We start from the raw sequence: 13201 nt of genomic DNA, 5'->3' as shown, positions 1-13201 counted from the left end.
TTCTATCTTCTCTGTTTTCTTTTCTTCTCTTTTCTCTGATCTCTTTTCTTCTCTTTTCTCTGTTCTCTTTTCTTCTCTGTTCTCTTATCTTCTCTTATCTTCTCTTTTCTCTGTTTTCTTTTCGTTTCTTTTTTCTCTTCTCTTTTCTCTGTTTTCTTTTCGTTTCTTTTTTCTCTTCTCTTTTCTCTGTTTTCTTTTCGTTTCTTTTTTCTCTTCTCTTCTCTTTTCTTTTTTTAAATTTAACTTTGTTCAAGTGCCGATCAAAAAATGTTAGACTCCGATGCTGAAGTTCCTCAAGAAATTTTGGTGGAATACGAAAAATTGCTGAAAAAATCTTATACGGAAAATTTTGATGAGTAACAAAAAATTTGTGTGTTTTATTGTAGATAAACTATTTTCTCTTTTATCACACATGCATGTAAACATACATATGTATATATGCGTATATGCGTATATATGTATATGTATATATGTGTATATGTGTATATATGTGTATATGTATATACATGCATATATGTACACATAATACACACATCAGGGCATATATACGTATGCTGTTTTGTACGGATTCACGACAATCATTTTTCAGTATTCGTCAAAAAATAAATTTTTTATACTTGTACTTCTTTATCCTTACATAAATGTAAACCGTTCGTTTTATAATAGGTTATATAAGACAGATTTACTTAAAGTGATAGGAAAAGATGGATACGGATCGCACATCGTTTTACTAATCCCTTGTTTTATAATATCATCTGGGGCCGACCCTGAGAAAACACTGTAAATGGATTTTTGCAAATCGAAAGATTACAATATTGTTATTAGCATGACTACATGGCGCTTACTTTTGTGGATGGACATTACATACGTTCATGCATAAAAGCGCACATTCATGCATATAAGTGTACGTACATATACTAGAATATACACACGTGTATACATCTATTCATCCGTATGTCTACGAATGTCTACACGTGCATTGAGGACCTTTTACAAAATTAGGACGCAAAAGAGAGTGAAGAAAAAGGAGCGTTCGAAAAAATTTAAATCCCTTACTTTTGTGCACATTTTGAATATTACATTTAAAAAAAAAAATGCATAAAAAAGAAGCTAAAATTTTAACTGATTGAAATATATTCATTATGAATCATAAATCTATTTTTTTCATTTTCACATTATAGGAGATATGCAATAATGACGTTAGACCCAGTAGTGAAGGAAAACTATGTGCTGATACTATGCGAAACTCATACGAATTGGTTGAATGATGCAGTTTATACCTATGCCAAGCAGTGTAAGAAAAAAAAAAAAAAAAAGAAAAAGAAAAACATTAAAAACAAATTAATAAAGCAATCAACAAAAGTAGTGGTTATAATAATAGTTATATCTGAAATTACTATAATAAGGAATCTGGAGAAATAAAGAAATACATAGCTTTGTTATTCTTTAAATGGTTTAGTCTGCTTCTAATTTTTGTGAAAATCTTTGTCCCATGAACACGTCCCCACATTGTCTCTTCACTGCTTAGCCTGATCGCCCATTCGCTACACCACTATGTGTATAATTCTTCCCCCCTACCTTTTTTTTTTTTTTTTTTTTTTTTTTTTTTGTGCTGCTTATATAGGGTATGACACGTTACCGAGAAAATACAAAAAGAATTTGAAGAGGTTATACCTGGTTCATAGTGGATTCTTGTCCAAAACTGTGCTAACGATCATAACTCCATTCGTATCAGCAAAATTTTGGAAAAAAGTAGAATATATAGAAAAGTTAGAAGACTTATTTTTAAAATTAAATGTGAATCCGACAATTTTCTTAAGACATTTTCCTTATATAGTACAAAGAAATGAAGAAGTATTATTAGGAGAAAAACCAGTTTCAGTTTTTGGTTCTGATCTTGAAATATTATGCCAACGATTTGGTAAAGGATATAAAGAGTTTAAATATATTCCATCCATTGTTGTAGATTTTTTAAGTCATTTAACTAAAACAGAAATTATAAATACAAAAGATTTATTTTATTTACAAACAGATGCAAATTCTTTATATGGTATAGTTGGAGATATAGAATATGGTGAGCCAACAACAGACTTTAACAATATTCCTTCTTTGGTCTGTTCTTTTAGACTTTTTCTAGATACACAGAAACATGGTTTATTAGGTAAAGATGCTTTTTCTAGATTATATCATTTAAAAATTGTATCAGCATCAGATAAAGTAATAAGAGCTAACTTGTTTAAACTATATAATAAATTAGAACAAGGAGTTAAGGAATGCTTACTGTGCCTTTTAAAATTTTTTAAAACTGTATCTATCCATTCAAGTGAAAATAATATGACCATAGAAACTCTGGCGAAAATATTTTCGTCTACATTTTTTAGACCGAGAATTCCAAATGCAGTTTTTTCAGAGTGCATACCCTTGGCAAATAAATGCCTTCAGATGCTAATAGAGACTCCGGAAATTTTGACGGTGTGTTTGTTGTCCCCATTCATCGTGTGCATATGCTAGTTGCGTATGGGAATTTGTTGTATCTTCGTCCTTGTTGCTCCTGCTGTTGTTTAGTCGTACTTTGTATTCATTTAGTTGTATGTTGTACTTATTTAGTGATACTTTGTATTGATTTGGTGGTTCTTCGTTTTGCTCAATCGTGTTTTACTCCATCATGTTATACTGAATATTGGTTTGCTTCATTTTCATTTTTCAGAATCCACAGATATACGACACAGACAGCGACAGCTCTGAGATGAGCGAGGGTGATAGCGAATTGGAGGAGAGTAAAGAAAAGGAAGAGATATCAGATAGTTCAAGTAATGAAGAAGAGGGGGAGGAAAAGGAGGAAGGAGAAGAGAGTGAACATAGTAGTAGTGAGGGGGAAAGGGATTCTGATAAAAGTGCATTATTGAATACTTCTTTGAATTCAGGAGATGAGGAAAAGGTAGAAGATAAAGAAAAAAAAAAAAAAAGCGAATTAAAAAACGAAATTTTGGATGGTAATTCGGACGAAGGGTCTGAGGACGATGAATCGGAGGAAGACTCAATGGAAGATACAGTGGAAGACACAGGGGAGCAGTCGAAGGATGAGTCGAAGGATGAATCGAAGGACGAGTCTAAGAATAAATTAAATTCGGGGAAAAACAGTAAAAGGGTTAATTTCAAAAGAGAGGAATTAAAAGAATAGTAGTGAGTGACATTTTATTAATTGTGCCTTGATAAAGAATGAGGGAAGGAAGAAAAAAAATAAGTAACATAAATAAAACAAAGAGGAGGAACATAATATAATAGAAAAAGAGTAAAGTTGTACATAAAGTTAAATAGAACGACTTAATCCTTGTAATTTTTTTTTTTTCCTATTCAATGATTGTATCTCGTGAACATACGTGTTTACCTAGTTTTGGAAGCACAGTATTAAAACTAAAGCGAGAGAGAAGGAAAAAATAATGTTGGTTCGTCAAAGGAACTTATAAATCTTATGTATTATAACTGCTACTGGATGTATAGTTCATTTCACCTAACCAAGAAGGAGGAACGTGTATTAACCGAAATGCGTAGTAAATTTGTAATACCGAAGCTATGGTACCGTACATTTTAGGCAGAGGTTACCATAAGACTGTACATATATAGATGTACATATACGTATAGATGTACATATATAGATGTACATATACGTATAGAAGTACATATACGTATAGAAGTACATATACGTATAGAAGTACATATACGTATAGAAGTACATATACGTATAGAAGTACATATACACGTATATGGGTAAAAAATTGGTTCTTATATTAAACAAAGTAAAAATGAGAAGGTTAAAATGTGAACTGGATAACTGTGAACATAAATTATTATTTAAAAAAAAAAAAGAAGATTTTAATTAGGACAGATTTGTAGACCTTTTTAAATGTAAGTAAAAGAAAGAATCATACCCCAGCATACACACATACGTATGTATATATATATTCGTATTAATTATTGCATAGCACTACGCAGAATTAATAAAGAACGACATTAAACATTCTATTTTTTTATCTTATCCAAAGCACTCTAAGAAATAAGTTCGGGGAATGTTCCATTATTAATTGTTATGAAAGGGCTCTCAAACTTTATTATTATAAAATTTTTATCTGGTTGATTTTTTTTTACAAAAATAAAGAGTACATATATGTGAGTACAACATTATATATATATATATATATATATATATATATATATATATATATATATATATATAATTCAGAGAGAGAAACCTCATTTATGCTGTTATGCCACCTTTGGAAAAATCTCTATACCTTGTGTTTTACACTTAATCATTTCGTCATATATGTGAATATATATTTACCGCTTCTTTCCTGTGTTATTTGATTGAAATATTACTAGTTTGTTTATGCGCAGCTAACTTTTAGCCTTTCCATAAATGTGCGTTAGCGTATTTGCAGGTCTTATAACATGATTATAAACACACGTTTGTATTTTTTATTTTATTTTATTTTTTGGTGAAAAATATTCATCTTTATAAATGACACATTACTATTTTTTTATTTTTTTTTTTGAGAATAAACTGCATTACACATACATATATATATATATGTGCATGTTTGTATATGTGTGCATGTTTGTATATATGTTCATGTTTGTATATGTGTGCATGTTTGTATATATGTGTATGCATTTGCTTATACCTACATGAACGTGCACCTATATGTGCATTTAACTTTTTCACTTCTTCCCCCTACACTACGCAGAAAGTCAGCATACATATTTGTGTCCCTTGTTCATTTTTAATTTTGTAAGAACCTTCAATATTTTTAAAAGAACAAAAATATAGAAAAAAAATTTACATAAAATAAACAAAGTAATGTAAATAAAATAAAGCAAAATAAATGAAGTGTAATAAAGGAAAACATATGAAATAAAATAAAACAAAATGGCTGGATCCTCAAGTGAAATAAGTGAATCTTTAAATGCCTGGATGAACAATAATTCTTCTATCGTTTCTTATGTCCTAATAAATTTAGATGGTACATAAAAAAAAAAAAAAATAATAAAATTAGTAAATACTTGAAAGGATTCAAGTACATATTAAAAGAAAAAATGCGTTCCAGTATGAGAGGTGTTATATATCTATCTATATCTATATATATATATACATATTGATGTCCTAATTGAAGCATAATAAATGCACATTAAATAAGTGTTTAGACATATGTTTAGTAGTATGTGTTAATAGTCCGTCATAGTTATATAAATAAGTAAAAAAACGAAAAAAAGAATGTAAGCAACTTTATAAGAATCAGAATAATATTTATCTGCAATGACTGAAAATGTATGTATGGCAAAATACCTAGATCCAGTGACTAAGCTAGTGAAGTCGTTATTTACATAATATAATTTATATGCGAGAAATATGAATAGTCAGTTAAAAACAAACACATGAGCGAACAAAGGAGTGAAGAAACAAACGTACAAATGAACAAACAAACGAACAAATGAACAAACACACATACATATATACAAATAAACATATAAACAAACGAACAAATAAACAAACGAACAAATAAACAAACGAACAAATAAACAAACGAACAAATAAACAAACTATTTTTATGCTTCCCTTGTTAAATGAACATAAGGCATTCCTTTAAAATATAACGATGAAGTCAGCTATGAACATGCCGTCAAGCAAGCTTCCTTATTCTCGTAATTTTCTTTTTTTTTTTTAAAAGTACACCAAGTTAAACACGTATGTATATCAATTTATAAATAATATCTCATTGTTTTTATTTTCTGTTTTTCATTATAGAGACTTACTAACAAAAACAAAAAAGTGCGTCAAGGAGTTACTTCCACAAGAAGTAAAGATTTAAAATACGTACATCCCCAAGGGGAGTGGAATTTAAATCAAACGAAAGCTTAAACACAGACAGAAATATATATATATATATATATATATATATATATTTATATATATATATGTATATAAGTATATATGTATAATTGTATATACGAATATATGCACATGTAGATATATGAACGCATTCATACGTTTGTTCTTTTATGTGTGTGTATTTGTTCATAAATAGGCACATACAAACATGGGCACACGCATAATGCTACACATTCCGTCTCTTTCCTTTTTCTACTCTTTTTAGAACGAATTTAACACGAACTTAAGAATTCGAACTAAAAAAGAAACAGAATATATTCTATGCAACTACGGGGACTATTCACTAATTACACAACAAAATTGCAAATACGTGCAATTAAATAAAAATAAATAAAATGGAAAAAAAAAAAAAAAAAAAAAAAAATAAAAATAAAATAAAAATAAAATAAAAATAAAATAAAAAAAAAAAATTATCATTATACGTCTTTTAATGATTATTATGCCTCTGGACTACAGAACTGTGCATACGCAAGTATATGTATATGGGTATTTATATATGTATATATATGCATACATGTACGTATATACGTATGTGTACGTGTACATACCTGTGTAATGCAATTCTAACGATTTGTACAAAATAAAACTTTGCATAAACTTGCTGTATCATTTAATTCCCGTTTACCTGTAAATTAAACTTTTCCTTTTTTTTTTATTCTTTTTCTTTAGTTCTTTATTCATTTCATTATCAACATCATCATTATTATCAATGTCTATACTCTTTTCTCTACTCAGTTCAACGCTACTTAACTTCATATGCAGCATGCTCTTAGTAGCAAAGGACAAAAATAGAGTAACAAAGAGCTGCAGGAATAAATAAAGGAGCATTCTATAGTCAAATAAATCCTCATGAATTAATATGATCCTTGAAGAGAAAACGGGAAAATGCGAAAAAGAAAAGAACAAAATGATGAACATTAAAAAAAAAAATATATGAATAAAAAAAAAAATTTACAAAAAAGAAAAAAATTAACATTTAGCATTTTTTTTTTTTTTTTTTTTTTTACACATTTTAAATGTGCTGAATGATGTGGTACATTAATTGCATAACAAGTTAAGGGAATATGAACAAAAAAGTCATTCCTTTATTTTGTACTATTCTGCATAATTTTGCATAATTTTGCATAATTTTGCATAATTTTGCATAATTTTGCATAATTTTGTATTATTTTACTTATTTTTTTTTTTTTTTTTTTTTTTTCACTCTTCTTTTTATTTGTTTACCTATTCGCGAGGGGCAAAATAAAAGTAAAGTACATCAAAAGCAAATTAACCAAATTAATTTTTTTTTTATTCTGTACATTTTTTATCCATATAAATAATAAACAGGTTTTGGATAAATTGGAAAACTGAAATGGGAATAAAATAAAAAGAGTTATACACAAAAATGGTTTTGACCTGTTCATGCGAAACGTTTATACCATTGCATAGATAGATATGTATACACATACGAATATGCAAGCATACACCAAGATGTATGTACGTACGTAGCATATGCATATGAATATGTATAGGAATAAATATGGAGGACTAACCAAAAAGGTATTAGCTGATATGGACCTATAGATATGTTTCAAAGAGAAATCCATGGATTTTCCGCCTAAAGATAATTTGACAAAAAAATAATGTACACAAAATGGAAAAATATGGAAAACATAATAAGGAAAACAGAATGAGAAAAAACGAGTTGCAAAAACGAGAATAAGCTGAATGAGGAAAAACGAGTTCCAAAAACGAGAGTAAACTGAATGAGGAGAAATGAATTGAAAAAACAAGAGAGAGTAAACTGAATGAGGAAAAATGAATTGAAAAAACAAAAAAAAGAAAAGAGAAATAATAGAATGTACATTCAGATTTATGTAACCCATGAAAAACGGGAAAAAATTCGTGGCCATCGATTCATAAAATCCCCAACTGAGTCCTACTGATAATATCCTCTCTTTTAAGTTAAATGTATTAGTGTGCCTACGAGATTAGGTTGCATGTGCACATGCACATATGTGTGTATATATACGTATAATTAAGCGTAAATACGCGTAAATAAGTATATTTTCATACGCAAAAGCTTTTATTTTGTTAATTATTTTTCTTTCTTTTATATTTAGTTATACTTATGCACTAGGACGTAGTATATTCCAGCTAGGTCAATAATATTTGCCGACTCTTGAAATATTATCTAAAAGGGTATTTGCGGCGAATTTATAGAACACATGTACATGTGTATATGGTTGTACATGTATAAGCGTGTATATATATATATATATATATATATATATATATATATATATACATACTCGCACACATACATGAACTATATTTAGAAGTACAATGTTGTGATAAGAGTACATTGAAAAGGTTCATATTTTGTAGGAGGCCTATTGAAAAGAATGCCAGGGCGAACAGCTGCAAACATGTATATTAAATGTTCATGTACGTGTGAGGTTATATTTATTTTTATATATATATTTATATATATAATGAAATTATCCTTGGGAAGTTTTCCTTAAAATTTTCATTTTTCGTAATGTTCTCAATTAAGTGTAACCTTTAACATTTGAGATATGATATAGTAAAAACAAACAAGAAAAAACAATTTTGTAGATCCTACATTTTTTGACCTAATAAAATGTCCAAAAAAAAAAAAAAAAAATTAACTATACGTGATTTTTAACCTATATATAGTGTATGTATATATAAAGCATATTATTTATATCTTAATTCAACGCAATTTTATTGTTGTCATATGTATGAGCTAGTTTTGAATTCGTTTCTTGTGCTATCAGTTAAATTGCTATATATATATGTATATATAATATTATATGTTATTAAAAATTGCAAATATATGTTTTCTTAATTTTAAAAAAATTTTAATAATTATCGTTTTTTTTGATGTCCTGTTCATGTGAAGTTTTATCATTTAAAATATGTGTGCTTAAAAAAAAAAAAAATAATTTTTCATATTGCTTGTTCATGTAAATGTTTAGCACATAAACGGTATGCTTAAACAAAAACTAATTTTGTCATTTCTTGTTCATGTAAATTCTTAACATTTAAACATTTTGCTTAAATAAACACTATTATAAACATTTCTTTTATCATTTCTTTTATCATTGCTTTATTAACACTGATTTATTAACACTGATTTATTAACACTGATTTATTAACACTGATTTATTAACACTGATTTATTAACACTGATTTATTAACACTGATTTATTAACACTGATTAATTAACACTACTTTATTAACACTACTTTATTAACACTACTTTATTAACACTGATTTATTAACACTGATTTATTAACACTACTTTATTAACACTACTTTATTATTAACGATGCTTCAATAACACTATTAACATTGCTTGTTCACGCAAACTGTTAGTAATCAAGGGTTGTGTGTTTAATTAAGTGATATTATTAACATTGCTTGCTCATATTTGTTTCTTTTTTCATAATTATACGTATGTCTATTAAATAATTCTTACAGCTTAAATCCATCATATATTATATAATAAGGAACAAAGGCCGTTAATGAACAATTAACAAAATGGAATAATGCCATTTTTTTATATCTTAATTTCACGTAATTTAATTTGCAAAGATTTCTACATAATAGTAAATTATATACTTGTATTATTCGTAAAAGTGAAGAGTATTAATAAACTGGGACTAATGTTTATACATATATATATATAAATATATATATACATATATGCATACATATATGATGCATTAAAAGTGGGGTAAATAAATGATACAATTATGCTTTTCAATTTTTGTATATTCACAGAGGCGCTTTAAAATCTTTTGAACACAAATATATACATATATATATATATGTGCATACGAGTAAGGTACACCATTTATTTTTCATTATTGAAGTGAGAAATGTATAAATTGTTAAAAAAGATAAAATATTATGTACTTTTTTGTGTACCCGTTTTTTCATTACATTTTTTTCAATTCTTTTTTAACTTTTTAAAGTATTTAATACGAAGAATTATACTATCTTCTTATGTTTTTTTTTTTTTTTTTTTTTTTTTTTTTTTTTTAGTTGGCCAAATATTCTTGACTATTTGGCAAAGAGCACATTTATTATACTTTTTTTGTTGATTTTTTTTTTTGTACCATATTCATATATGCTTATATAGGATTGTCATTACATTTCTCTTCTTCTGTATTTAAAAATAGCTTAAATATTTTTAATTTTTCGAATCATTTTTAATTTTCAGTTTTATCGTCATATTATTTTTTAAAATACAATAAACGTTCACGTAAAAAATAAACAACAATTTTATGTTTTTTTTTTTTTTTTTTTTTATAAAAACATACATGAGTTAATGTATAAAAAAAAGAAAAAAAAACTAAAAGATGTATAAATGTATAAGGGTGTATGTAAATACATATATATATATATATATATATATATATATATATACATATTTCGTATATATAATGTGTACACAGATTGTGTACATATATATGTACGTATGTATAATCATTTACCGTGTATACGTAATGCATATATTTTTGGACAAGAAAAAAAACAAGGAGCTAAAATATATTAAAGGAAAATATGTATAATGTATACAACACACAAAATAATAATTAAAAAATCAATGATTTAAAAGTGTATGTGTACATGGTTTTTACATAAATATATGTATCATCTACATTTATTCTTTATAAATTGTAAAATTCTCGGATTAAAATAATAGTATTAGCAGAACAAATAAAAATTCGCACCAAAAAAAATTATAAAAAAAAAAAAAAAAAATTATAAAAAAAAAAAGAAAATATTAATAAAAAAAAAAAAATAAATATTGTTTTTTTTTTTTGTTTTTATTATTTTCTTTTTTTTTTTAAGAATTATTAAAAAATTTAAAATACTATGATTTCACAGTAACTTTAAATCTGCAATAAACAATTCAAAATAAGGGGGGAAAAGGTGGTATAATCTGATTTATATATATAATATATATATATATATATATATATGAAAAAAAAAAAAAAAAAAAAAAAAATAATAATAATAATAATAATAAAAGGCAGAAAAAGGAATTACGAATTTCTTTACCCTTCGTAATCATCACTGTTTTCATTGTACTTTTTCTTTATATAATTTATAACAGTCGGTATTCCAGCTGCCTTGTTCAGTTCCTTTTTGAAAAGAAAAAAGTTATACATTATATGTTACATATATATATATATATATATATATATATATATATATATATACATGTACATGTACATATACGTATACATATACGTATACATATACGTATACGTGCACAAATATACATGTCCGCGCACATATGCATATCGACATACATACACATATCTACACTCGAATGCTACTTCTTTGCTCCTTTTCGTTCCAAACCTTCAATTTGGTAGTTGCTACATTTAAGTTTGACTTTACCCACGTGACTTTTTTTTGTAAACTCATTACCCAGTCGGGTATGCTGCCGACGTCTGAAGAGACATTTTGCAATTAAAAAAAAAGGAAAAAATAAAGGAAAAAATAAATGAATAAATAAGGAAAAAATAAATGAATAAATAAGGAATAAATAAAGGAATAAATAAGGAATAAATAAGGAATGTACAAATGGGCAAAAGGTGAACAAATGAGAAAAACACAAAATGAACATGTTTCATCTGTACATTAAATAATTCCATAAAAATGTGTGCAATATATGGATTGATGTTTTTAGTATGCTAACCCAACAAATTACAGAAATAGTCGGCATAATTTAAACAATTTCTAAGAATAGGAAAAGGTGCATATGTATGCGTATGTGTACATATGAGTACATACATTTGTACATTTAACTCTGGTGTGCGGTTTATTTATTTATTTAATTATTTCTTTTTATTTTTAATTAAAATTCCCCATATGCTTAAATTTCTTACAATAGTTTTTTTCTTATGCGCCTTTACCTGGATAATATATCATAGGTATCTCCTATCCATTGCAGTTTCATTACTTCCACCAGTAGATCTACTTCTTCCTTTGTTAATGGAGTTTTACTTAATCAAAAAAAAAAAAAAAAAAAAAAAGTAAATAGAAAAGAAAAGAAAATTCATAAAAAATAAGTAAGAAATAGAAAGGAAGAGTATGTAACACGAGAATATCATCTGTTGAATGTGTTTGGAAGCGCCTATTCAAAATATCTTTACCCCTACAAAAAAAAATTATACATTGGTTATGTATACATACAAACATATAAAAATATATATATATATATATATATATATGTATGTTTGTGTGTGTACATATGCATATGCTTCCATCCGTGCACCTATACACAAATGCACTTTTCAATGTATAATCAATTTTGACAGTGCAAAAAAAAAAAAAAAAAAAAAAAAAAATTACCATAGGAATACTTTCACGGTATACATGATAAGGATGATAGCGAGCGCTTGTTTTTGTTACGCCAGTTTCACCATCTGTCGAAAAAAAAAAAGAAAAAGAAAAGGTTGCTCATACAGTTTCTATAGGAGGGAATAAAAATTATGTGTCTTATGTGGGTGTAGCAATTATAACAACAGTGTAAATGAACAAGAAATAATTTTCTCCTTAAGCACTTTTTATTCAGGAAAAAAAAAAAAAAGAAAAAACATCTTAGCGTTGTTGTATTATAACTCTGTGGTATTACAACATTATTCAAAACTTGTACATTTTGAAAATCTTTTTATCTTCTTTCCTTTTAACCTACTACATACCCAAAAGAGTATTCATATCCGTATACCTCTACACCAGCATGAAAGGCACCTAACAAAAAAAAAAAAAAAAAAAAAAAAAAAAGGTATCAGTTGGAAAAGTGTTAGAAAGCAGTTATAAAATTATTAAGGAAATGTTATAAAATCGTTACAAAGTAGTTAGAAAAGCGCTAAAAAATTGTTAGAAGAGAATTAGAAAAATAGTAGAATATTTCTGAAAAGGACAGAAAAAAGGTCCAAAAGGAGGATGTTAAAAGAACAACACGTAAGCACATATATACGATAAGTCCGTATGTATAGATGCTTTTCATGTTATATCACCTGCTCCTACTGATCTAGCTACAGTATTAACAACTTTTGAAACGGCATCCAAATCATATATATTTAAATAGACCATGCTAGAGTTAAAATCAGGGTCAGGTATTTTATTGTCCTCTGCATTTTCTTCCTGCTCAATAAAGTTTTGTTTATCTGCTTTATTTATACATTCTCTGCTGCTATGATTTACACGATTTTTTTTCTTCAT

At 26.7% G+C, this 13201-nt stretch overlaps 4 protein-coding genes across 4 annotated transcripts; 2 read left to right on the top strand and 2 right to left on the bottom strand.

Moving 5' to 3' along the window:
• Positions 1-267: 267 nt before the first annotated feature.
• On the top strand, positions 268-3181 carry PmUG01_08023000 (rhoGAP GTPase, putative; the record flags this gene model as incomplete). The annotated part of the gene is made up of 5 exons (XM_029004382.1): positions 268-356; positions 667-780; positions 1182-1294; positions 1625-2472; positions 2708-3181. The coding sequence occupies 5 exons, from the start codon at positions 268-270 to the stop codon at positions 3179-3181; spliced, it is 1638 nt and encodes a 545-aa protein (XP_028861076.1).
• Positions 3182-4927: 1746 nt separating this feature from the next.
• Positions 4928-6281, top strand: PmUG01_08022900 (conserved Plasmodium protein, unknown function; the record flags this gene model as incomplete). Its single annotated transcript, XM_029004381.1, has 4 exons — positions 4928-5021; positions 5634-5700; positions 5804-5855; positions 6153-6281. The coding sequence occupies 4 exons, from the start codon at positions 4928-4930 to the stop codon at positions 6279-6281; spliced, it is 342 nt and encodes a 113-aa protein (XP_028861075.1).
• Positions 6282-6568: 287 nt separating this feature from the next.
• PmUG01_08022800 (conserved membrane protein, unknown function) lies at positions 6569-9511 on the bottom strand (the record flags this gene model as incomplete). Its single annotated transcript, XM_029004380.1, has 8 exons — positions 6569-6812; positions 7172-7296; positions 7483-7547; positions 7812-7912; positions 8059-8123; positions 8294-8350; positions 8493-8565; positions 9435-9511. The coding sequence occupies 8 exons, from the start codon at positions 9509-9511 to the stop codon at positions 6569-6571; spliced, it is 807 nt and encodes a 268-aa protein (XP_028861074.1).
• Positions 9512-10838: 1327 nt separating this feature from the next.
• On the bottom strand, positions 10839-13201 carry PmUG01_08022700 (PPPDE peptidase, putative; the record flags this gene model as incomplete). Its single annotated transcript, XM_029004379.1, has 8 exons — positions 10839-10863; positions 11027-11109; positions 11333-11424; positions 11673-11713; positions 11890-11960; positions 12329-12402; positions 12668-12727; positions 12997-13201. 8 exons carry the CDS (start codon positions 13199-13201, stop codon positions 10839-10841), a joined length of 651 nt encoding a protein of 216 aa, XP_028861073.1.

Source organism: Plasmodium malariae (genome assembly GCF_900090045.1).
Source record: "Plasmodium malariae genome assembly, chromosome: 8".
In the NCBI taxonomy this organism is placed as follows: Eukaryota; Apicomplexa; class Aconoidasida; order Haemosporida; family Plasmodiidae; genus Plasmodium; species Plasmodium malariae.
The sequence above is the reverse complement of the archived record's forward strand: the minus strand, read 5'-3'. Positions and strand labels throughout refer to the sequence as shown.